Source organism: Apostichopus japonicus, chromosome 15, assembly GCF_037975245.1.
Source record: "Apostichopus japonicus isolate 1M-3 chromosome 15, ASM3797524v1, whole genome shotgun sequence".
Taxonomy (NCBI): Eukaryota; Metazoa; Echinodermata; class Holothuroidea; order Aspidochirotida; family Stichopodidae; genus Apostichopus; species Apostichopus japonicus.
This window is the reverse complement of record NC_092575.1, coordinates 20,240,683-20,267,493: the sequence shown is the minus strand read 5'-3', so window position 1 is coordinate 20,267,493 and position 26,811 is coordinate 20,240,683. Positions and strand designations below refer to the sequence as shown.

Sequence of the window (26,811 nt, the reverse complement as noted above, 5' to 3'; positions counted from 1 at the left end):
GCAGGTGATTCTACGTCGCGGCCCACAAAACCCGTCAGCCCCACTTTTCAAGGTTTTAAGCCCTAACTTTGTTCAGAATTTGAAAATTCACATTTCTCGTGAATAAACTCACTTCAAAACATACCCATAATGTTGTACAAAATTTCATCTATGGACAACCAATATAGAAAAACTTCCTTCAACCCCTAACAGACCGGTCAAAATTGCACGAGTAGAGGGAAGTGTGATGCAGAATGTTGGTCACAAATTTTCGAAAATTCCGACACAGTTAATTTATTGGTGTAGAAATATTAAACCTCTTATAACGGCTATTATAAAACTTGGTCGAAGGAAATGAAAATACAGCAGATATTTCCGAAACCGAACACTACACACATAGGCGTAGGAGGCGCGGCGGCAGTGGCGGAGCTAGGGGTATTGGTCAGGAGGGGCGAGAATGGTCTGTAGGGGCGCTTTCGACACTATCTAAGCGGAGCGCCACCACTGGTTGGCGCGTAGCGCACAGACAATTTTTGAGTAAAGATACTCCCTAGATCGCCGGAAATGACCCTTTCAGGGCCTGGCTAATTTGCAGATAAACGAAGAATAGGGTGTCATCGCCAAATTACACCAACAAATTGTGACAAATGTCAATAAATAGATGAGAGCGCAATAAAAAAGTCAATAATCTAGAATAATTAAAAAGTGGTAAAGAGCTGAAAAAGGCGCCAGCAGTCCATTTGAGCCCGTCAGGGGGTGCATCCGCCCCCCTGATCGTATGGACGCTCCGGCACTGCGCGGCGGGGGTGCAGCCCCTAATTCGCCATTACTAATGTAAAAGAAACTTTTGACATAATTGGACCTCCATGCTTTTTATACATCTACATGAGACATGTCGTTGTTTACATTAGCATCCCGCGGTATACTGCGCAATTTGAACGGACCGTACGGTACATGATGGCATGCGATGTAATAACCGATGCTTACTTATATGATATTGACATCGACACGTTGAACGCGCGCTTAGCGCGCGAAAATTTTTGGTTATTTTTTCAGGCAAGTCGGACAGTTTTGAGGCTTTTCATCCTGGAACGCCATTTTCATGCTCACTGATATGATGTGATATCTGCTGTTTGCGTTACAAATTCGAACAGGCGCGTAGCGAGGAATTTGCCAAGGGAGGGGCGAAGCCTGTAGGCAAATTATCTAAGCGTAGCGCCACCATAGGTTGGCGCGAAGCGTACAAGAAAATTTTGGACGAAAATGCCTCCCAGATCGCTGGAAATGGCACTACCCAGGACCATTTGTTAGCGCGAAGCGTACAAGCAAATTTTGGCCGAAAATGTCTCCCAGATCGCTGGAAATGACACTTCCCAGGCCTTGTAAGTTGCATCTAAGCACTTTCTATTTTGAAATTACTTAGCGATATCATTTAAAAAAATGCTGAATGGGGGGGGGGGGCGGGCGGTCGCCCCATCCCAAAATGCGTCATGTTCCCCGACGACACGGTCGAGTTCGAGACCAGCCACAGTTGGTTTCATAGCACAATTCTACACACGCGTTATGATAGACCATATATAGTATATATATAGATCATTAGTGAGAGAGGAAAATGGAAACGTAAAAAAAATGGAGTTGTCGGTGTAAGGGGTAGGGAGAGGCACACTTTTACGAAATCATTGATCCGTCACTGGCTTCCCTTCAGCGCTGTAATGATGTCACTGTTCCTCTTTCTCTTCCCGGTGTCTTCGCGTTTTTCTTTTACTCCCTCCTTTTCTCCTTCTTCTCTCTTTCTTCTTTTTCTTTTCCCTTCCTTCCTCTCCTCCTCCTCTTTTCCCCTCTTTTTTCCTTTTTTCTTCTTTTTTTTTTCTCTCCTCTTTTTCTTACCCGGGGGGCGCGCGCCCCCAACGCCCCCCTGGATACGCACCTGATTGCGGAAGAGGGTAGTGGAGTATTCTGTCATTAACTGGGTGGGTTGAGGTGCATCTAAATTATGCTGCTGCATAAAGTATGATTGAGGTACATTCTTGAAAAATTCGGTCGTGGGGAATGACTGTTATGAGTTGGGTGAAGTGCGGTATGTGATAGCTACAGTATAAATGACTGAAGTACTTCTACTATAGTGTTGTGGAGTATGACTGTTACATTAGTTGTGGGGGGGGGGGGGGTGAGGCATGCTTTAGCTCCTTCAGTGTATAGTTTATGTACATGTACATATTTATAGACTGTGAGGTATGTGATAACCACAGCATAAATGATTGAAGTATAACTCTAGTAGAGTGGTGTGGAGTAAGACTGTTACATAAGTCGGTGGGGGGGGGGGGTGAGGTATGGGGCATGCTTTAGCTCCTTCAGTGTAGTTGATGTGCATGTATATCTGTATAGACTGTGAGGTATGCGTTATGTGATAGCTACAGCATAAATGATTGAAGTACTTCTAGTATAGTGTTGTGGAGTATGAATGTTACATTAGTTGGGGGGGAGGGGGGGGGTATGAGTCATGTTTTAGCTCCTTCAGTGTAGTTGATGTTCATGTATATCTGTATAGACTTGTATATATGGCCATTATCAGATGAGTGAGGTCACATATAAATATATATATGTATTTTTCCTTTTCCCCTTAAGTTGGTCGAGATATATTACTTTGATTTGGGAGAGGTCACCGACGGGGAGGGGTGGGGGGGGGGGGTGGGGAGAGACATTTTCTGGAAATTAGGCGTTGATCATGCTTCGCGCTCAGGTAATTTTGGGAAACAAGGATTTGGTCTGACATTCATTACTTGATTACTACTAGCAGGTCGTATTACTTTTGTTTAATATTACCAAGCGGGGGTGGGCAGTTGGTGAATGGGTGCGGAGGTGATTAGCATAAGAATTTCAGGAATATGTTTCAAACATGATGTTGCGTGATGGTGTTTGTTTTAATTTTCTTTCATAAAATAATGGTTTACTGATTTCATGGAAACTCTGCGTGAGACGGAGTAAGATTTCAAGGAAAATGCAAAATAATTTTCATCCCAGTTTCACTGTTTTGTTAATTACCCAGGGTGGATCCAGGTAGGGTCAAAAGGCTGGGCCCGGAGACCCTAACTTTTTTCCCCTTCAGAATAGGGTACAGAGTGAATAAAATTAGCAGGCATTTTGTGCGCCGGTCTTCAGTACTTTTCAAACGATGTTTTCTTAATATACACAGCTATACTTCGGTGGTAATTTAATTCGATGGCTATCAATACGTGTTTCCCGAGGTCGGTTTTCCCTCTTTCGAGAAGTCCTGGATCCGAAATATTAGTCTGTGAGGACGAGGAAGAGGGTGGGGGGGGGGGGGAGGAGGAGGGGTAGCGAGGTATCAGTCAAGGGCTACCGTGATTACATGTTGCAAAATATATATTATAATCTTGTTTTATCCTGTGTTAAGTGTTAAAGAGACTTTTATAGAGAAATATCATGTTGCTTAAATATCTTCTGACTATTTTGGACTTTTCCCCCCTCCTTCATATGAAAGGGTTATTCGTTTCGAAACACCGAACACGGTACATACATAGCACAGTATGAATCATATGCAATAACGGGGAGGGAGGGGGTGGGGGTTATCTTTCTAGTGCCTCTATATTTAAAGGACCTAAGTTAGTTTGATTTATTGATTTTGCAGGGTTATGTCAATACGTCGCATATTAGGACTATACAATCACAGAAAAATTGCGAGAAATATCACACCTCCCCCCATCCCCGCCCATGGTGATAGTCACACCTTCCCCCTTCCCGCCCGTCTCCAACAGTGACAGTGAAAATCACATTTCAAGCTCACTAAGTCACGGGTCAAAGCCCACCGAAGAAAATTCCTTCCTAACACCGAAGCGACCATGAATAAATCAAAATAGAATTGCTTTAGACTAAATTTTACTTTTTTAATTGCCCAGGCATCTGTTTCATTATTCTCCAGCAGAGGGCCCTGTGATGCAAGGGGAAACATATAAACAACTTTTTCATAAGTCTTTCGTTTCTTTTTGTCAAATTCTCGAATTCAAATTACCCATTTTTAGCCCAGTAATACAACTGATATTTGATAGAGGCCTAATAATCTTGTACGGATCTGACGAATCAACAAAATAATGAGAAAAAGTCTGATTGTTTGGTTGAAAAATATTGTTTTTGCAGTAGGAAAATGATCCTATTTACAGAGAAAAAAAGACCCCTCATGAATACATATTAAATTTGTTTTTGAATACTTATAAATGGATCGTTTGGTTTGAATGCATAAACTTAGTACTTTTTTGTATCTTTATAAGTAATCACAAGTTATCGAAACTAAATAGAAAAAAACCTATATACTAATCACAACATATCTCATTTGGCTACTATACTATTATGATTATCAATAGCACAAATCATTACAAGAGATTATACCTCAAACACTCGCTGGCAGTCAGAATTGAATAAATTAAATTACCTCAACAACAATCGTCCCTAAAAAAATGGTAACCAACAATAGATAAAGATGGCGCTACAGCTTTTCTACTAGTTAATTAAACGTAGTAAGCGCGTATTAATACTATACTAGCAAACCAGAAAGTTGTAAAGAATGTCGTGAACCTGCCTTTGCTATTTTGTTTCTAAATATGCTAACTTTATACAAGAAAATACTTTCAAAATTTGTTTCCGATAAAAATCACTATATTCGTAATCTTTCAGCGTTATAATAATTAAAGATATAGAGGGCCTGATCTTTTTAATGCTAGTAGTCTCTTCTCCAGAAGCTAGCCGTGTTAATACTTATTAGACGGGTCATACATGTACACGGTGACAAACGATATAAAGATAGTGGATCTTGCAATACTTGAGTGCGTATTTTTCCGTACTGGTTCTCGGTACCTTGTACTCGAACGCGTACTCAAAGAAAGTAAATTTCGTGTACTCTAGTCCTCGTGGATTTATACTCAAACTAACAGTTTGATACTATTAAGTTAGCCTTTCAACGAGAGATTATTGTAATGAATAAACCAGTTCCGAATCAAGACTATTTCATTCCCAATATATAGATCATAAGGCCCTTATTCTATTCACAAAGTTCGATAGGCTCTATGTGTATAGGCTAAGTTATTCATTGAAAACTAGAATCTAGAATTTTGCTTTTCACTGTTGTGTTTTGTTGAATACATTTTGGCGGTACCTCAGAAATTTTGTCCAAGACAGAATTATTTTTTGACTGATAGAAATTATTCAAAGTAAAAGCCTCCAACAAACAAAAGGGAATAATTTAGCATATTCGTCCATGGCTAATTGGCTGCTGAATTACTTGAGAGTGAATAAATAAATTCCCTTTGAAGTAAAAGAGAAGCGTTATCTAATTCATTATTGACCTCTTTTGTTGTTTTGTTTAAGTTAAGATTATAAGGCACTTTAACTTAGATACCACGTATGAATAATGCCACGAATACAACTGCATCAACATAACCACCCCCACCCCCACCCAAATCCCATTGCATGCATAAGTAGTATTAATGGAAAACTTAAACATATAAAAACAGCATTATCTTCAGGCAAAATAAACCACGTAAATTCTTATAACCCCTTCGTAGTTGAATTTTGTAGGCTAATCACTTTACAAAATGAAAAAGCACCTGAGAATGATGGAACTATAAATGGTTATAGAAATATGATCTGCATTAATAATGGAAGCCCATCTTTAACGTCTAAGAGTATAAGTATTTCCCTAAAGTCATCTTACAAAGTACAAGCTAAATAAACAAAATGAATACGTTGCAATTTGGTAGTCCATGCATGAATACGTTGGACGATATAAATTAATATATTGGACTTTTTTAATAAATTATTAAGAGTTATATTTGAGGCACTTACGGTACTTTACATTAAATTAATGAATTTCTTTCTTTTAGAGGCAACTGGGAATACAGAAGGAGATGAAACCACGGTTACAGTATATAAAAAAGGACCGCACTGAATAAAAACAATATCCAACATTGCAGATTAACAATATACCCTGTTGCATATCTTCTATGCTTCAATGTTTTGGTAAAACGACTCCGATTTGTAATATTTTACAGATGACTCAAGTTAAAAAAAGGTTTGGTAAACTTTTAAAAGCAGTAAGTCTCCAAATACAAACTTCAGTACTTTATCTCTACGACACATTTCTTCAAAATACGTCACGCTGTATAATCACAGACAACTGTCGTAACAGGATCATTAAATCAACTTTGTTACTATCACTTTTCCTTTGCCCATAAGAACTTGAAAAATGTCTATATGGAGGCACCGATTGTTAAAGGTTCAGTTCTGAATATAAAATGGAATAGCGCCACTGATATGAGTCGGCGGCTACCGCAGACATTAACAACGCGCACAAAGATTACATTGTAAAAGGGGAATCGGTTTCGGTTATCACTGAAGTTTTAAGGCGAGAAGATGTCAAAAGGGAACAGACTGTAACAGTTAGAATAAGTATACGTTGAATAAAACTACTGAGGTATCGCTATAAACAGCGTGTACAGAACACCCATTCCTTCTTCATCGTAGAACGACATGTGTCCTATGACGTCATACGGTGGCCCCTTCAATGGAATCAATAGTGTCCCTAAGTATTCTAGAAATGGTGTCCCTAAAATATGCTCGAGATCATGTGCCAAAATATGCTTGAGAGATCTCGTATGGTCACTTAGGTCTAACTATATAGAATGTCTGCTACTGCCAGAGTTACTATATGGAGTACTGATAGAAACTTAGAAGGCACTTTAACAAGTTCAAATATGTTATGGGCAATACTTGGCCTTCAGATGATTGGTAGAAACAACTGGTAGTTCTCAGTTCAAACAACTAAGTAAGAACTTCATAAACATTCAAAACTTCTTATTTATTTGACAATTTGTTTACGATAGAAGATAAAGAGCAGAGCAATATTATTGCTACATGTACACTGCTTTCCTACTCATGGGCATCTGCCAACGTCTTTCCACCCCTTCCCCCTCCAGTCCCAATCACACCCACCGTCCCATGGAAAAGGAAAACAATTATAAAATGCGCTATCAACCTGCAGCGTCTACCTTATTAGCACGATTCATCATCATCCATAGAGCAGCATATATATTGCTCTATGGATTAATCTCACAAAATCTCCTAAGATATCCTTCTTGATCTTCGGCCTTGTTCTGACCATCACATCTCACCGGCTGAAGAAATACAACACTTTAACCGATGATGTTGCGGGACACTTTTCACGACTTGTCTGCAAATGCTGTAACAGGCGTATACCATCGGTAAGTCTAGCCTAGGGGGTGTGGTGGTGCTACGCCCTCCACCTCTCATGGATGCGACTCGATAACATGATTGTCATTGACGTCATTATGAACAGGTGGTGATGGTTTCTCTGAAGGGTAGTCTGTGACAAAAATAAGAAAAGAATAACAAATTAAAAATGGAAGATATAATTACACGTGTGAAAAACATCGACATTTCAGAGGATACCTGTGACAATAATTGCATTGGTGATGTCATTAGAATACAGAGTTGTAAATCTTCAGAAGAAAGGAAATTTAAAGTAGACTTTAACCTATGAAGCAGATGCAATAGGAGGAGGGAGTGGGGGGGGGGGTGGAGGGAGTGTTGAAACGTTGCAAATTTGTGTATAAGGTAAATAGTGTCCGAAGAACCAGTGATAACATAAATTTGATCCTTCCGGAGTTGAAAAGAAACACGACCACAGAAATAACATCACATCAAAACTCCTATGTGTCTGATCAAATTGCCTGGCAAGCGCGAAATTATCAAGAATAAGTTGAAAAGACAGATGGGTAGAATATATGCCAGATATTCTTGAAAACTAGGAATGATATAGGGTAATACGTAAAATGACGACGTTGACTTCACTATATAGGCGGAGAGAAATCGATTTGAGCGACTTGGGGACACCGTCTAACATGTTCTACCGCCAACCTTTTCGAAGCGTTGCAAACCCATTTGGGAGGGGGGTTGTTCCTAGCCACTGAAAATTTGCAAGTTCTCGATTTAAGAGCGTCGAAAAGAAACGGAATTCGTAATGTTTTTATTTCTGGAGGACGTTGTGCTACTTCACACAGCACTACTACGTTTGAATAAGTTTGCAAAGAATTGAATAAAGAATGAAATAAAGACTGTAATCTTATCCCAAATACATCCATAATATCCCTACATTTTGTAAATGACAGAAACATTGCACTACCCAGTACCACCCACTGTTGCCCCACCCTACTTTCTCTTGTTTTAGGCCACATGGCTTACAGCAGTTGAAAAAGTGAAAGCACTTTGCGATAGGTCATATAGCTATCAATCGTCAACCACCATTCTAAAAAAGACAGTGATTTTTATAGAGTACTTGAAAGCTTCCGTAGATTACGTGACGTCTATTGACTCCTTTAACGGAGCCACCAATCATTCGTGAGGTGTTTGTCATACACAGGATCATTAAGTAATTTATAACTTTAGGCACTTGGCGAGTAATAGCGCTGACAGAACGGTACGTTGGCTTCGAACAATAAACACTGGCAACTACACGTGAAAAACAGAGGTAACTCTTTTTTTAGGGTACAGAAAAAGAGGGTGTGATTACAAGTAAACTCTGTTACCGAAAACACAATTAATCCCTGCAAATACATTGTCTGGACGTGGTATCGTTTTGATATTGATGAAGTCGTTCCTCTATATTTCTTTTTATACATTTGCAAATATTTTAGTCGTGTTTTGTAAAGCGATATATTTTGAGTGGGCGATATCATGGCGATAGGTAAACTGTACTTTTCCAAGGTGCACATACTTTTATAGTTTGTCGTGTACACAGCTAATTTAACACTTCTCATAGTAGGGTGTGGGCTAATAGGGTGTGGGCTAATAGGGTTTGGGTTAGGTGCGTGGGTGGGTCAATACCTCCATGATACTCCTCTATTAATATTCAGTACATCAGAGGTGGGGATGGGAGGGGGGGTGATCAGTTCTACCTATAATTAGCTTTTTTAGGGGGGTGAGGTGTTGGTTGCTTTTGACAAATTTCTTGAAAGTACATTCGATTTAGTAAAATCCGTCTTAATTAACAGTATCAATTATGACTATATGAGCAACACTAATCATAAGTTGTACGTTCGTTTCCAATAATGGATTATAAAAACACTTTTTTTTATATTTTCGTAATGTAAATGTACTTAATAATGATATGAAAGTGTCTGGGTATTGAAATTATCGCTTGCATTTATCAATCGCTCAAAGTTGTCATTCCCTTCATCGAGAGTTGTATATAGGAGAGTGGCTTAACTTGACCAGCTGCACTGTTATTGGGATGTAATAATCGATAGGTTTGGTAGACGTAGACTATTGATCGAATACAAAATGTTCGATGCTTTGACCTGACATATTGCGGTGAATGTTGGGTGGGTTGGGGTGAAGGGGGGGGGGAGGACCTGAGTATAAGGAGTAAACGCTTATGATTCCAGTGCAGGATGTGCTGCATAATACTGGTGCAGTTTTGCGAAGGCAACCAGTTTTGCAAAAGATAAGGGAAAACATGACAGACCTTGTATTAAATTCACAAAATTCAACGGAGAATGTTTCTTCTTTCACAGTATGTGTACAATCATAGGCTAAATGGTTGAACATACAAACCCCACCCCACCCCTCAAAAAATGGAGAAAAACAAAAAAACAAAAAACAGTGTTCTTCGAAATTATGCCTGAATCATATATGCCAAACAGTTCGTGAGGTTTCGGACGAAAATACAGGTCATAAATATCAGCTTGAAGGAGGTGTTGACTTTTGCCTGATCATTTATTTTCATTTTTATTTAAATTTTGCATTTAATTTAATTTTTTCAAATGTTTAATTGCAGACGTTGCGCAAAATGCCTGGACAACGCCTTAAGGTCAGATTACCGTTAGTGCTTTTTAATGTACTTTTTTATGTCAAAAAAAAATCCTTCCATGACGAAGGCCGACGGCCACCCTAGCATGAGCCTATAAATTTTACTTGTAAAATAAACCTGTATAACAAACAGGATAAACCACAATCGTTTTCGGAATATGAATAATCTTTTACATAACTAAGCTACACAGATATTAACAACTACTTATACTCATCACATGATCACAGCATGGGTAATATAATAATCGGTTAAGAATCCTTGAAAATCATGTCATCAAAATTAAAGAAAATGTAGTTAACACCTCCAAAAACCGACTTTGGAGTCTGTCCAATCGGTTGCGGGTACAGCAATGTCACGTGCAAGCCTGCAGGGTGTTTCAGTAGGCCTACTTATAGTTTCTGTATGCTTCTCTGGTGAATAATGGAACTATCATAAGGCACCAGCATGCAGCAAGCATCGTCTTCGTATACGCGCCCGAAACTGCCTGCATGGTTTTAACAAGTTCATGAACCTCACGAGGGGTACCTACCAAGACTTGGTCGAGAATAATTCTGTTCGTCTCTCTAATCCAATTAAAATATTTGATAGGGGTCCCGTTATTATGGGTGTTTCTTTCTCGGTATTCTCATACGGCGTTGGGGAATTCCATCACCACTGGCCAGAGTTCAAGTGTTCAAATCTGCTACTACAAACGTGATTGACAGGTTGGATGAAGGAGCTCAAAAGTCAAAACTATACTGTTGCAAGAACAACGGCTTTACTATAGTCACGTGGATTACATGCACTTCCCTCGTCGTAATGTGGGAACCTCAGAAGGTATATAGTTGTACAACGATTGAGTACATTTCATAGGTAATTTGCAGCATGTTTGATTAACATATGGTTACCATTTCCATCTAGTTATTGTCATTAGATATCTTCGTCACGTTTGTTATTTACCTTTTCGCTTTAAGCTTGGTCGATAATCTCTAATTAGTTTAAAAAACGTCGACAAAAACATAAAAAGAGATAACATTTTGATGTTTATATATTTTTTGTTTTAATGCCGGATATCTTTCTTGTCTTTTCGTTTTTTCTTTTCTTTTGTCTTGTGTTGTTATTTTCTCTTCTATTATTTTTTATCTAAACTAAAGTATACAAGTTAATACGTTTGGTCCTAAATCTGCATCTAGTTTAACGTAACGTATTGCAATTGCTTTAATGAAAACGTTCAGCCTCAATTTCACGAAATGATTTTTGATAAATCAGTATACCATGTGTGTCTAGATTTCCAGACTTGTGAGTACAAAGTGACGAGTACGAGTACAAAGCCCATAGTAGGAGTACGAAGCCCCTCGTAGGAAAAACAAAGTCCCTAGTAGGAGTACAAAGCCCGAGTATGAATACGAGTGTAAAGCCTCTAGTACGAGTACAAAGCCCCTATTACGAGTAGGAAGTCCCGGATATGAGTACAAAGCCTCTAGTAGAAGTACAAAGTCCCGAATACGAGTACAAAGCCCCTAGTATAAGTACGAGTACAATGCCCGAGTATGAGTACGAGTGTAGAGCCCTAGCTAGTACGAGTACAAAACCCCTAGTACGAGTACAAAGCCTCTAATACGAGTACAAAGCCTCTATAGTACGCGTACCAGTACTAGTACACGAGAGAAACATGGAACGCTTAATTAACAATGATATTCTTTAGGACATGTTAAACAATGTGAGAGGAAATGGGATGTGGTTTGGATTGAATTACACAATCAATACAAGGCACAATACTTATATTACTTTTCACTGCAGACGATACTCAAGTCAAAACTACGAGAATGAAAAATATTAACTTTTCTATTGTCTGGCACATTTGGCGTTCGACAGAACATCTGATCAGAAGATGTCAACAGGACATATGCGTAAACTATGTTATGAATATTTCTCTACATTCCTTATCGGTTAGCCTAGCTTTTTAATCGGCTGCACTGGTCAGGCATGATTTAATCCATCTAACTCAATTTGAAAACCGACTTGATGAGTTTCTGGTGGAGCCCCATGTCGTGTATGCGGTGAAACTTGAACGCGAGACAAGGCTACGCTCTCTTCCCTCTGTCTCCAGGTGGAAGCCATTAGTGTCTTCAAGGTCGGGCTAGCGAGTCGGTGTCGACGGCAGCTGTCATCATTGTAGTGACAGCGCTGGTTGCAACCAGCGTGATTTACATCCTAGCCAATGATAATAATACAGACTATGTTGAAAGTAAAGAAGGGTCTTTATAGTGTTTGAGTAAAAGGCATGGTGATACAGTCAGTCTGTTATACTACGGCGCATGTACGTGGAAAAAAGCCTGATCTTTAGAACGACGTGTATACGTTAGAACAGTCTGTATGAATCATAACGTTAAGGTCTACTATACACGGCCAACACATTTAAGTAGTCTATACAAGCCAAGATGATTAATAAACATTTTTTTACTATCCTGTTAATGCTACAAGAAAAACGAAACATGGGTGGTTCAGGTTATAATAAGCTATGTGTAATAGGAAACTAATTAATCTATGCAAGAGGCCTAGCCACATTTGGCAAACTTCCTCAATGTAAATAACGGTCAATCATAAATATGTAGGCCAGAAGACCGTCCTCGACGAGGGCAAAATAAGACTTCACGTGCGATTGTAGCAGACGACACGGCAGTCCAATAAGTGGATTCAATTTTGCACACTAATCCGTTCCGGTCCTTCTCCATTTACGTTACCAGAAAAAGAGAAGCCTATTTGAAAATCTTCATTCAGTCACTAACTAATTGACTGGAAATACAACACTGCGTACTAGTCAAGCAGGACACATTTGTTTATTCGTTTCTTTCCCCCATTAACTTTTATAGCTGCTCCCTGTTTACAGATCGTGAAGTTTTTTTGTTATCACATGCAACGTCCACGTTAATCATTTCATAATGATTGTCGTGACCTAACCACGAACGACTGTTGCTATATTGACATGTGTTCAAGTTATCCAAAAAGAACTCAGAAAAAAAAAGAAAAAGAAAAAAAGAAAGAAAGTTATGCTTAGCAAACAAACCTCTTCTTTGTATCGGTATCAGAGAGCTATTACATCGAAGAAAACTGTCTGCAATCGACCCCGTCCCCCGCCCTTCCCCGCCCTCCACTTACCCACCCATCGTCAACTCCAAAGGTTCAAGTTCCAAAAATATGTCTGTTGCTGTTTACGGTGATGACAACAATTTTACGGATTTTCGGGATAAACTTTCCACCTTTTGATAATTTCTTTTCTTGAATGATATGGAACACTTATACGATGATGATGATGTAACCACTTGCGATGATGATGTAACCATTTGCGATGATGATGTTATATTTGATACGTTCATGATGTCAACATATTCCGCAGATTTCTACATACGTTCTCTTTAACTGCGACAGTTTGAATGTTCGCTTTAAATGACGGTCGCTTCTCGAGGGTCACTTTTACATTGTCATCTTATATGCCTATTTACATCATCGCTATTTCGTCCAAGCCTTTTGGGGTTCCATAGATTGAAGCTTCAATTTATTTTAAAAGTTACTTTATTGATCCTATTTTCCCTTCTTATATTTCTCCATATGAGAGGTATATATTCCAAAACTTACCGAGTTTGGATATTTACGGTACGAGCGACGAGCCTACCAGTCTCCTCACAACATTTGGATAATCTCGCCCTATGCTCCTCTGTCAGGTGTGAACCCTCGTGAATTCACTCGAGACACCGTGGTGCAGCGAGAGTGCTAACGTTGCCAAGAGACAGGTCAACGAGAGGTCAGCGAGAAGCTGGGGGTATATAGTGAAGTGTCGTAGTTTCCATACATTACGGTACAGGTTATTTTACAGTACGGTGATCACCAAAGATGAATTTCCGATAATTCATGTATATTATGATATATAGTGAATAAAAAAGCAGTACGGTATGATCCGAGAATCGAGCTAAATTTACTGTCATTTTAAATGTAATGGGAACATGATAGACGGACTTCAGTCTCATTATAGCCTCAGCTTAAACGATGACTTGTCATTTTGGAGTTGAATCGTATAAGAACACTTTCCGCATGTCAATCGAGCGGGACTATAAACTGTTGATTCGATTAAAAACTATAATTGGGGGAGAGGGTGGGGTGGGGGGGGGTGGGGTAAAACGTTTAGGATTATACGTGCATACAAATTATAATCAAAATTACAGCCCATTGAAGGCTTGGCATTCAACCTCTTATTATACTTTCCAGTTCCGGGAAACAGCAAAACTTGTAACCTGGTGATAACCATATTAGTTGGGAGTTGCATTGTGTACCTACTGTCAACTAAGTCCGGATTAAGAGTATGTATATATGTTTAGAGAAAGATAAGCATTCCCAAAGACCACACAACGTTCTCTTGTTGATTACACAGAGTTTAGCCCCTTATTTTTTATTGGCATAACCCACAAGCTTCATACACCCATCAATGTACACAGAGCGCTGACCCCCACCAAACAACAGGCCAAATACGCTAGCTAGACGACAGGCAGCCAGCGCTTGTCAAGCAACCACAAGGCTGCAATATCGTTCTAATCTAGTGATGCATTGATTGCAGCGGGAAGCATGTGATTGACACATGCCAATCAAACACAATTTGACCATTCCATTAACGATATAGGGGTTGTTCTTACGCCGATTTAACTAGATTAGAGGAACATTTTCATACTTATTCCATACCATTACTCATTTTTAACCTATAAATTCAAAATATTGACAAAAACGCCGACAAACCTTAATTCTATAGAAACATTGTTAGGGAGTCAATTGTAGTACAGTGTGTATTACAGAAGTAAAATATTTCTATTGTTGATTTCTTTTGTACAAACATCACCATGAAAAGCGGCACTCCACCCCTCTCCATTGAATGGTATTGAATAGAAGCACAATTATCCCCCTCTTGTTTAACAAAACAATCTAAATAGGGGCTGTCAAGATTATTGTCGCGTATTTACCGAGTTAATGCATTTATGGCTGACCTCACGGCACTGAAGGAATGCGCGTACAGGGCATATGTGGGTTTGCATGCATGCGTGTTAAAGAGAGACCACAGTAACACGCACTTATACGATGGCACCATACGGATTAGATATATATATATATAGGTATTGTCCTCAGTCACACTATTCAAAATGGCATACCACGGTTGAACTCTAGGTGTGTAACTTGAAGCCTGGCAGTTCATTTCCGGAAATGGACAAGTTATCGTCACAGGGTTTAAGATTACGGTTCACTACTGTGTTGAGAAATAAGGGCCATCATTATCATCATCCACTCCTTATCAAAGTCACAGAAATGTGGCGATGCGAACAAAATATTTACTGAATGAGTCAGACATTTTAGTCCACAGTTATAAGTCTACATTGTCGAGCGCGATAAGTCTTTTGGCATATTGTGTAAACTTGACGGTGAATAGATACTGTAGAAACTTGAATTGGTCTAATCGAAAGAGTACACTAGAACTGAGTAGTTGGTAAGTGCTCCGGTAAACTAAAAAGTAAACACAGGAACGCCAAACTATGAAGAAGTAGTTGAAGTTGTATATATATATCAAGTGTATACATGTACTTATTTTTTTTTGGGTATAAGCACACACACTGCACTCAATATACAACACGTGTTTAACGTTAGGTATTTTAGGCGGACGCTGTTTCATTTGCTTATAGGATAGGCCTAACTAGCCACAAAAAATAATAATGAATAAATAATAATAACAAATAAATAAAATTATTTTTTTATATCTTAGCCTACATATCATTAAAAGTAACTTCTGCTAGACTATATACCGTAGTTATACATTTCAATAACAATTTCATCATTTTGAAACAATTACGGTGAAGTTATTACAGAGTTTCATCTCAAGACGTACTAGACATGAATATGAAGTGGTAGTTGAACATTTGACCTATTTTTATTCGATATTGAATCCCTTAACAATATTACTCATCAGTTTCGCTAGAGCAAGTTATGACGTAACAAAAAATAAAGAATCTGAAGAATGTGACAATTTTTCCAGTTCTTCGTATGTGATTGACCAGTACTAACATAAGCTAGGTGCCAGGACATAGAAATGTTGAAATCTGAATCCCTGTCAGAATTGTCTTTTATTTCTCACTCATTAACCTGTTGGTGACAAACTTAGGACGATGTCTTAGTTTGATAAATGACAATGTTTTAGGTAAAATAAAACTTGATGGGGTAGGTTAATACACTGATTGTAGGCCTAATGTTGCTTAAAATAAGGTGTGCATATATATATATATATATATATATATATATATATATATATATATATATATATGTGTGTATATATATATATATATGCATATATATATATATTATATATATATATATATATATATATATATATATATATATATATTCATTTAGGAAGCTATATATATAATCATTTAGGAGCTCCATGCATGAAGTTATGGTGTGACTGATATTACAAGTACCCTGCACACTCTCAACTTGCCCAACTTTAATCAAGCCTCGATAAAACGTTATGATATCTCATTTTTTAATTATTCACCAAATTTCCAAGAGCTGTCGGCAATGATTATACCAAAAAATGCTCTACAATATTAACGATGCGCATGTGACTGTTTAATTTATAACTAAACTGCGGTGATAAACAAGTTACTGATAATGATTTGTAGATTGTGATCAGGTTTCTAGAACACTATAACAATCTTTAGAAACGTTTCAGACATCATGGGATTTTTTGCGGAAAGTTTTATTACGGTCTCGAAACTAGTTCCACATCGGAGGCTAAAATAGGTTATTTTTTTTTAGCTTATGTGGGGAGTCGCCCACCCCCCTCCCACCCTCCCTTCCCCTTTGCATCGATGTGCCATTGCATCTAATGAATCACTAAATAAAGTATACTCTAACTTTATATTTGATACACTCAAAGCAGGGTTCGGTTTCTTCCGGAAGAAACCTATTTCTTCCGGGGACGTGGAAGAAACTGGAAGAATCCTGTTTCTTCCAGGTTTCTTCCAGTTTCTTCCGGAAGAAACTGGAAGAAACCGGAAGAAACTGGAAGAAACTGTGAAAATTGGAATATAGGCAGCACAGCCCACATACATAATAAAGAGACAAATAGCTTACCACCATCTGACTGAAATGCATACCATTGAAACCATCAAAATATGATATTTTTGTTTTGATTACAATTTTGGGTTTTTTTCTAAACCAAAAGATGTTTGCTTATAAATCACAATATTGAAGGACTACTTATCATCTTGCGATCCCCCATCAACCAGAATGGCATAACTGGCCATACTGTATGAATGATTAACCTGGATTGGCCCATGCACTGAGGATTTAATACAATGAACACCAAGCAAATAGCCGAACAATATCTATTAGATTTAGGCAACAGTTTAATTTCTGCAACTCCCTAAATTACAACTTGTAGCTAATAGGAGGACTTGTCATCCCAACAGCAAAAGAACAAACATCCACAATTAAACACAGCTGGCCATGAGTCAACCCTCATTTCACACTACAACTTCCAGTCGAATCTGTAACCCTCATGTCTTGAGTTCAATCTCCACAAAATATGGTCATAGTGGTCAATGTAATCGTAGTAATGTGTGCATTGTAGTAGGCCTACACTAGTGTCCAGGGAACACTTGTCCCTCCACTCAGAAACTAGTTTTTAACTAAGAACTGGGCTATAATCAGGACCATTCTGGTCTGCAAAATATTGCTTGCCCATAGTTGTTCCCTTAATTGTCCGATGCTACAGTAGCCTAGTACTATATTGTGTACAGTATATGCTGGAGGCAGGTCATGTGCTCCAAACCTAGATATAGACTAACTAGATGACACTATAGTGCTTCTTGTCCATTTATTACATAGTTAGAAATCATTGCAGGTTGTTATGAAACTTTATCAACAGTTTTTCCCCAAAAAATGAGTTTCTTCCATTTTGTCCGGAAGAAACTGGAAGAAACCTATTTCTTCCGAGTGGAAAAAACCGCGGTTTATTCCGCGGTTTTTTTCCACCCCCGGAAGAAACCTGCGAACCCTGACTCAAAGCAAATAACATATCACTTAACTTATATAGTATACTGCTTCGGAGCGATATATCAGTCACAATGTTTCTTACTTAAAAAGCATTTCGTGTTCAAAGGTCACCATGACTGGGTACTTTATTCACGATAATGGCTATTTTATAACCCACTGTTTAACGATAAAGACCCATATCAAACACGTGGGCCGTGGATTAGCTTCTGTATACATTTATTATGTTAGAATTGTTGTGTGCCCTAATGGTAATAATGTGTTCGAATGCGTTTATACTATCATATATAGATACAAAGATCGCTAAATATAGTAAAAGGAAGTTAAAATAAATGGGTTGGTCTATACGGTATATGAACCGCTTTTGAGTCATGGGTTTCGGCCGTATCAATTTGTGTCGCTCTGACCAAACAAGACGGTAATATTCACACATACAGGACTATAGTTGCGAGGTCTCTCTCATTCTAACAACACATTTATAATTGTACGTGTTTTCCTGTTCCTGTTGCGTTTTCGGTATAGTTAAGTGGCAAACTATGTGCATTATCATGACTTAAACCGTCGTACACATAAGACACCATGCTGTAACGTACATTTTACCAATGTATGTATTGGCGACGGAAAGTAAAACATTGACAAACAGTTCTCGGAAAGTTTACATAATAATTTCTCTAAATTCAAAATGTAAAGATTTTTTTTTTTCATTCCGAGGAAGCGTTTGATAACAGATGTGATGTGTTTTGCTATGGACCCAGCGGCCGACTTAGCTATTGTTGGGATACATTTTAACAACATGATTTATGGCTCATTATACCTTGCAGTGTATACGACAAGAGGGGGTAAAAAACTTGCAAATAAATAATAATTACAACATATCGACCACAAATGAGACGTTTAATGGTTATAGTGGACCCTCAATCAGTAGTCGTGATACGGTAATAGCATGTACAATTTGTACTATATATAGGCCTCATATAACCAGGCAGCTGTTTTTAAATTCGGATAACCAGCTCCCTGATATATAAACCATACATGATATTAAATGCGTTAACCCCAAAGCGAACTTTGATCAATATAATATGCTACCACTCCCAATTCGTGCATATATATCAAAATGGATATCTTTTCATTGTAAATCATTTACTGCTGCAATAATGAAACTAGGTCCAGTGTTATGGATAGTATGGTAACTTGGTCACCAGTGCTCCAGTACTCACCAAAGCATACGATTTGAATAGCTGAAGTAAGGAGGGGAGGGAGGGAGGTTACGAGTGGGGGGGAGGGGTTGCAAGGGCCGAATGCGCGACTGTTGGACCAAACGTCTTATTGATTAATTGGTTCATTGTTTTATATTGAAGTAAGCTTTCTGTTATTTTCAGAAACTTCTTAAGAGTTCATAAACTTTACGAATCAACGATAATTCAATACAGATATACCCTAAAAAGGCTAAAACGTCGCAACATGCTGTGATAGTGGTCTAGGTTGAATATGAAAATTTAAATATATAACCACAAATCTATACCTGCAAATATCACCATCTTTTCTGATTTTTCTAATTTAAATACTAAAGAAAGTTACTTGTGACAGTTAAAATTGATAACTATAATTCTCGGACACGTTTGCTGATGTAAAAAAGTAATGCCACTATAAAGTTTCAAGTTTTTTTCTAAACTTTTATATCCCCTATACGGAGACCGTTGCAATGCTGATCAATATGAACAACAAATAGTGTCAAACAGTAAGATTAATTGCACATTTTACAACTTGTTTTGGGAGGGGAGGGGTGTGTGTGAGAGGGGGGGGGGGGGACACCTGGGCTTTCCATTGGAAGGCTATAGTCGCTGATAAGTTTGAACCATTTCACGAAAGAGATTACATTTTGTCAACACGTCTGTGTCCGAGTTTGAAAGTCGTTCTGTTACTTCAAAAAGTTTTTATTATTATAATTTTTTTTAATTTTAGGCCTTTAATTTTTTTTATATATTTTTTTCATAATAGAAATCGACTATTAATAATGGAAAACTGATGTGTAACGTATAAAGTAGTCATACATTAGAGATAGATCCTATAATATAAAATAATAATATATAAACAATATAAAATGGTTTCTCTCTATAATAATTTGGAGAAATGCACTGTAGAGTATGCTATGATATTATTGTTCATGAACTTCATTTCACCAGGCAGGAACTATACGAAAAGTTCGGTCTTACGTACTATTTCTCAAAAACAAAATAAGCAAGAAACAAAAAGGGATATAAATATAAAGTACTACAACAAGATTCATATATATAGTATCCTTTTACATTATTATATTACAAATACAATGAACGACGAAATACAATACTGTGCACACTGAAAACTAGGAATCAAGCTCTGAATGCAGATTTTTAAAGGGAAAATTATTTAATGAACAAATTTTCAGAGAATAAAAAAAGAAGCTCACCTGTACTAGAATTGTTGTTATTCTGTTCTTGTAATTTGTCTGATGAACAATCTAAGCTGAATTGCTGTCTTTGGATTTTAATCTGATCTTGGAGAATCTCAAGAGGGTGACGTTCCTGTGAATTGGCACCAACGGAAGATCCGTGTGACGACGACGACGACGTCACTATGGGGGGAAGACCCCCGTGGCTTGGCGAAGATGAAGACTGAGGGTGACCAGAGGGGTGTAAGACGGTTTCATAGTTCGAAAATGAGTTACAGTGCGGAAAATTGCCATTCCCATTAGTCCCTTCTAAAATAGTCGTGAGATCGTTCGCCGAAGTATCCAAGCTATTACCTGGTGAAAAGACACTGTCTAAAATATCGAAACTTACTGGTCCGTCAGAGAAAGTCGGACTAATGTTCCGTAAATCGGTATCCGAACTGTTAAGCACCGGTGACCGCGATGTATCGAAATCTTTACCAAAGCTATCATGAGGTGAATGTTGCGCGGTTATCATATTTGCTGGCCTTTTGGTTAAATCAGAATGTTCATAATGCCGACCGTTTCCAACGGATCCTGCGCCGCGACCGACGGTAGATTTTCTTTTCCGTCCCCGTCGACTTTTATCGGGATTCCCGTGAATCTGATTCGGTAATGGCAGTTGGGAATAATGAAGTGTGAAGGGGTCAACGGGGAAACTTTGATTGGGTTGCTGGTGTTGTTGCTGTTGTTGTTGCATGGATCCATAGGGTCCGTTGAAGCAGTTAACCATACCGTTTGTACTATCCATATAATTGTTCATGTTATTATTATTATTATGGCCTTGTTGAGATGTATTACTTGGTTTAGGCGACGATTGCTCCGTGGCGGCGTTCTTTTCCGGTTTATCCATATCCGCAATCATTTTACGGCACGAAGCCGACAATGCGGCGATACAGTTCTGAGAGCCGTAAGGATTCACGTCTGATGTTTGATCCAGATAATCTGTATGTTTCGTTTTCGGTTTACCGTTTTCATCTATCGGCGTCTCCGATGTTGTCGTCGAATTAGTTTCGTCTAATTTCTTTTCCCCGTGTTGCGAATCCGTTTCATTGAGCGAATTTACACGTACGGATCTAGTATTTGTCTCTGGTGTACATGGTAAACACTGTTCCAAATTTGTAAATTCTGACTGCCCTGGACTGTAAGGAACACGTCTCGTCGTGTTTTCGAAACAGGTCCCCTTTTCGGTGGACGAAATGGAAGAAGTTACAACACTAGTGCACGACATTTCTGATGGTATTGTCTTGATGGATGGCGATACTATATCGGTATTTGTGGCACCATTGGTAAACTCAAAGTCATCCGTTTCAAAGGTTTGCGAGAGTTTCGCCAGCTTTTCCAATTCTGCGCTAAAAATGCGCGCTTTATCATTAACTTCACATCCAGTGGTATTAATGTCGGCGATATCATTTTGCCACGCCTTGTCGGAGAGATCGCAAGTGGCCGGCAAATTTGGGCACGCTGATGGTGAGTTCATAGCCGACTGGGTTTGCAAGTTTCCACTCTGCGTAGATGACGCAATGCCTGTCGAAGTCATAGCATCACTCTGTGAGCAATACTGATATTTCGATATACCGTCAACGCTACGCTTACTAACTGTTGGGGTAGCACCATTCCAATATGGCGATTCACGCGAATGTTGTTGAGTGGGTGAGCACATTAATGGCTGCTGAGAAATCTGAGAGAGTTGACAGCTTGTATTGTTAGATATTTTATTGCCTGTCATGGCATAATGTGTAGGTTCTGCTGGCGGTGTGGGAGGAAAGGCACAACCGTGGTGTTGTTGCAAAGACTCCGGGCGGTTATCGTGATTTCGTTGACTCACAGACTGTGTACTGTTCATCGAGGAGGCACATGCATTTGGCATTGACGACATAGCTACTGGACTGTTCCACTGGTTTGAACTAAAGTGATTTTGAGGTCTGGTCATGACGTTGGCGCGATCCGTCGACATTGTGGAGGTTGCAGACTGGGGTGGACGCATAGTTTGTTGTAGTTTATGTCTCTGGTTCGTCATTTCATACGAATTCATTTTAAACTGTAAGCTGTTATCAGGTGGGGATATACCCTGATGGGTAGTGCTTTGGTGAAACCCATTTGGGTACCAGGTAGCAGTTCGGCGATTAACATCCACCGCATGTGATTTTGCGACCCAGTTCGGAGAGCTGCCTTGATCTTGTTGGTGGTTGTAGTTAGCATTAAATCCGTACCCAGTCGGCTCTGAATTCGACCTTTGCAACGGGTACCCGTTATGTGTGGGTACCCTCTGAGACGGTACCACGTGATTAGTGTGACCACCATGCCAACTAGGATGTCGCTGTGAGTACGGCGGTGTCGTCTGCATCTGGCTTTGACTTCTCCCGCTCAATTTCTGAATACCATAATTACACTGCATATATTCTACACATGAAGCACACATTCTACCGCTACGTTTACACTCGCCATAGCACACCCTCTGGTCGGGAGTTGTGCCTCCCCAACCCGCCTCGTGACTGTACCCAGCCTGCTGTTTATTAAAACCATTTGTAGCTTCGTAAACTTCCAACGAGTTCAGTTTGTTCACCTGATAATGGTTTTGCATTGAACTACTATTTGTACCCCAGGATGGCCTATAATTAGGCCCGTAATTCCCAGGCACGGTCGAATGGATGGACGGCATATTCCTCTCAAAACCAGGCTTAGGGTAAACGTTAGAAAAGTGTCCTGACCTTTGGGTACAGCCCGTTGAATACATCACATTTTCATGTGAAAACAAATGCTTTGAGAGTCACACTTCATGAATGAAAAAAACGTTTTCCAACAAATCCTTGAATCAAGCCAACGTTTTCCCCAAAAATCCAGTGTTTTATTACCAAACACACGTAACATCCACCTCCTACGGATTTCCAAGACAATATTCTCACGAAGTACTGTTGTTATAATATCCTATAACCGTCCTCCAAAAGCAATATCCCGATGCTACAAAAATTGTTACCACAAACGTTATTTCCAAGGCTCTTTTAACTACCTGATTATTTATCCACGAAGTAGAAGAACATTCGAAACAATCACATCCATGATTGCAAACATCTAACACTGTTTTACACCAATGAATTTGCAAATCGCTTGTAAAAAGTTTGTAAAACTTCCACTACCAGTTATTATAAACCTCAGTTAAAACGAAACGTGCGTCACACGTATAGACATATACAATATTCCCCTCTCAACAAGTCAGTTTGTGGAATCACCCTATGCACTGCGCTGATGAAAAGCTCCGTTGAGCAGCGAGTCACATTCCTCGACTCACAGTGTGATAACAATCAGAAAAGTAAACATGCCTGTTGAGAATTGCGTTCTACAAGCCTAATGACTATTCAATAGTTAGACTGTACCAATTTTAAAAAGGTAAACTGTATTTTTACTTGGTTTTAACTATTCCTAAATATTGTATCATTTACTTAAATTTGGGTAAAAATGTTTTGTAATTATTAAATGAATGCATCGATTAGCATATTTGGGATTCAAAAGTCTTTAACTTTTCTTATAAAATTTTAAAAGATTTTTAGATGAAAGAGAGATAGCTCTTCATAAATGGACGCACCCTGATTGACAGCCATCTCCCCGAGCGCTGTGTCAACTTACATGATTGACAGGACTAAAGGGGTATTAAGGGTGCACGTTGGGCTATTGAGCTATTGTTAAGGTGGAAGAGTAAGGGAGGGCAACTCAGGGATACGTGAATGGGATTAAATTGAGATGGTAATCTAACACTTAAAAGTTCATTATCAAGATTGTTGTGGTGTTTAAGGAAATAGTTTCCAGGTAGACGTTAGTTCTGCATTAGAATAAACCAAATCAGCAGCATTATTATACTGCTGACTTCAACTCGATTTTCCGAGAAACCCATGGGGGGGGGGGCGGGGAGGGAGGGGAAGAAGTCTACATGAGGTTAATGAGATTATGGCAGTAGCAGCAATATGTGAAAATATATCTGAAATTGAAGTTTGAAGTAAATTGATCAGATTAATCTATTAATGATATATTAAGGGAATGAAGAAAGAAGACATTTAATAAACAATAACAAAAGACAAACAGAAAATTTAGACTTTGTGTATCAGACAGTACAGTACTCTGAAATTATTCTTTTTTTAAGTCTATCTTGGTAGTTCAACTTTTATGTTTTATTTTAAGGAAAATAAGGTCTCCCTTTGTTGTTTCATTAGAATTTTAGTAAGAAAATTGATGAAGAAATAAATACATAGCAAGAACGATATGGGAGGGACTCTATGTATACAAATATCAAACAAATACACACAGACACACACACGCACACGCACGCGTTGGGAGGTGGTTAGGCTCTAGTTAACCTCGACCCCAGCCAATGTTATATAATGTTTCATTTCTTTCCTTTACAAACCGGTTTTGAATTTTTTACCTAATTTTATCGATTCCTTGCGAATATTATGTTTTCTGTTACCCAACTCTTTCCTTTAATGACGGAGTATGATATTATTAGATCTAGACTAAATCAACGAGAAAAAATATCCTTGACGCTATCTTTGGTTCTTTTATTGCTCGAAATTTCTCCATGGAACAGTTTGATCTAAAAGTATGGATTCGAATGTTGATTCAAGCACAAACAAGTATAACTTTATTCACAAGATGCTTCATCCCGGGTGAAGAGAGAGGGCTTTGTCCGGGGGGGGGGGGAGGGGGCGGGAGGAGGGGAGGGAGGGCGGGCTTTATCTCTGGGTGGAGGGAGAGGGCTTCACCCTTCGGGGCTGAAGTGAGAGGATTGGAGCAGTGGCATGCGGAAAGGGGACAGGGGAGTATCCCCTCATCCAACTTCCGTCCGCGTCAGTTGGGAGAAAATGTTCAGTCGAGGGACAGTTTACACATGCATCCGAGGAAGAATAACACCACTCCCCGGTGTGACCACCCCCCCCCTCCTTCCTTTCAACCTCACACTGTTGCCAGCATGACAACCATTTCGTTTAAACCTGATTACAGTCAAAATATATCCCCGAAGGCACCATTTGATGTATTATAAACGGATCCCCTGTTACTGTTCTTCACTTAACGTTAAATATATTATAACATGAGAATATCTACTATATTCTTTTCCCCATATTTCACCGCGCCCCTCCTTGTTGTCCCGGACCCTCTAATTCACTTTGGGCCTCGGACTGTGTAGCACGCCCTCCTCCGTTCCTAACTCGTCATGTAGGCCTTACAGAAGGAGTAACATTAACCCTGGTTTGTAACATTCTCGGAAAAAGCTCATCTTGGCTCTGCCGAGCGAAGCAGTTCTCCAAGTTGTTATTCGAGTTTTGTTTTTAGTAACCAAATGGTCCTTACTAGCACCCTTACCTTGCTTTATCGCGGTCGCTATAGCAACATTCTAGTGATTGAGGTTTTTTATGGATCTTTAATCACTTGCGTTTACACCTTGGTTTATGTTCAACGATCGCTTGTGGATTTACGTTGAGTTACTGACAAGGGAGTGAGGTTAAAGGTCAACACCTGTGAAGTTACGTGCAAATCGTCGACTCTGTGTATTGTTATTTATTTGCACAGGTAGAAAATAAGGATTCCTAATGTGTTTTTGATGGAAAAACACGGTTTGTTATCTCTTAAAATTAATCAGTTCAATCTAACCATGCCACTAATTAATTTGAGTTTGACTGCCAAATTCCTCGGAATGTGTGTCATGAGATTTGCTCCTACACACAACAGTCTTATTTATATAGTTTAGTTGCATGGTAACCCTAAAGGTAATCATAAAACTCGGTGATATAAAGTCGGCATTTCAAAAACCAACTGGGTTTATTTTTACCTTTGCTACATGTTTAAAGCTCAATTAACAATCAACATTCAGTCCTTTATTACGAGGACCGACAAGACCATATGTGAAACTATGCTGATCCCCCTTGCACGCTAAAGAGTATATGCTCATTAATATTCTACCATCATGTTTTGATAACACCAGGACGAATAAATCCCCCATTGAATAGTAAAGTGTCTCTATTTGTCGACGAAAGCGAAACCCACTGTTGTGATAAGCAAACAACATTTTGTAAATGAGTTTAAAGCCATTTGCATGTTACTAAGTCTGACATGACCATGTGCACTTGCGTACTTCATATTTCTCATTCTCCCAGTTGGGAAAATTTTTCTATACTGTAGTGTTATTTCTCGCTTCAGAGCACTCTTATTGTCAGTACGAGCAGTATGAATATCATGTTTCTATCAAATCAAGGTTAGGAACTGTTTGTACTGTCAATACCAGTGCTTTGAGAGCATTATATTGGAGTACAGCTAAGGGAGGTACTAGCAGTAGGAAAATTGTCCCAACTGGCTGTTCTAATTCATGGTATTCGTGAATATGCATGATGCACATATAGTAGAGTATGGTTGA

The 26,811-nt window shown here is 38.9% G+C and overlaps 1 protein-coding gene across 1 annotated transcript; it reads right to left on the bottom strand.

The window, feature by feature from the left end:
• Positions 1-3,295: 3,295 nt before the first annotated feature.
• On the bottom strand, positions 3,296-23,703 carry LOC139980975 (uncharacterized). Its single transcript, XM_071993055.1, has 2 exons — positions 20,391-23,703; positions 3,296-7,372 (listed from the first exon to the last, which is right to left on the bottom strand). The coding sequence occupies exons 1-2, from the start codon at positions 23,146-23,148 to the stop codon at positions 7,296-7,298; spliced, it is 2,835 nt and encodes a 944-aa protein (XP_071849156.1). The 5' UTR covers positions 23,149-23,703; the 3' UTR covers positions 3,296-7,295.
• Between the last annotated feature and the right edge of the window lie 3,108 nt (positions 23,704-26,811).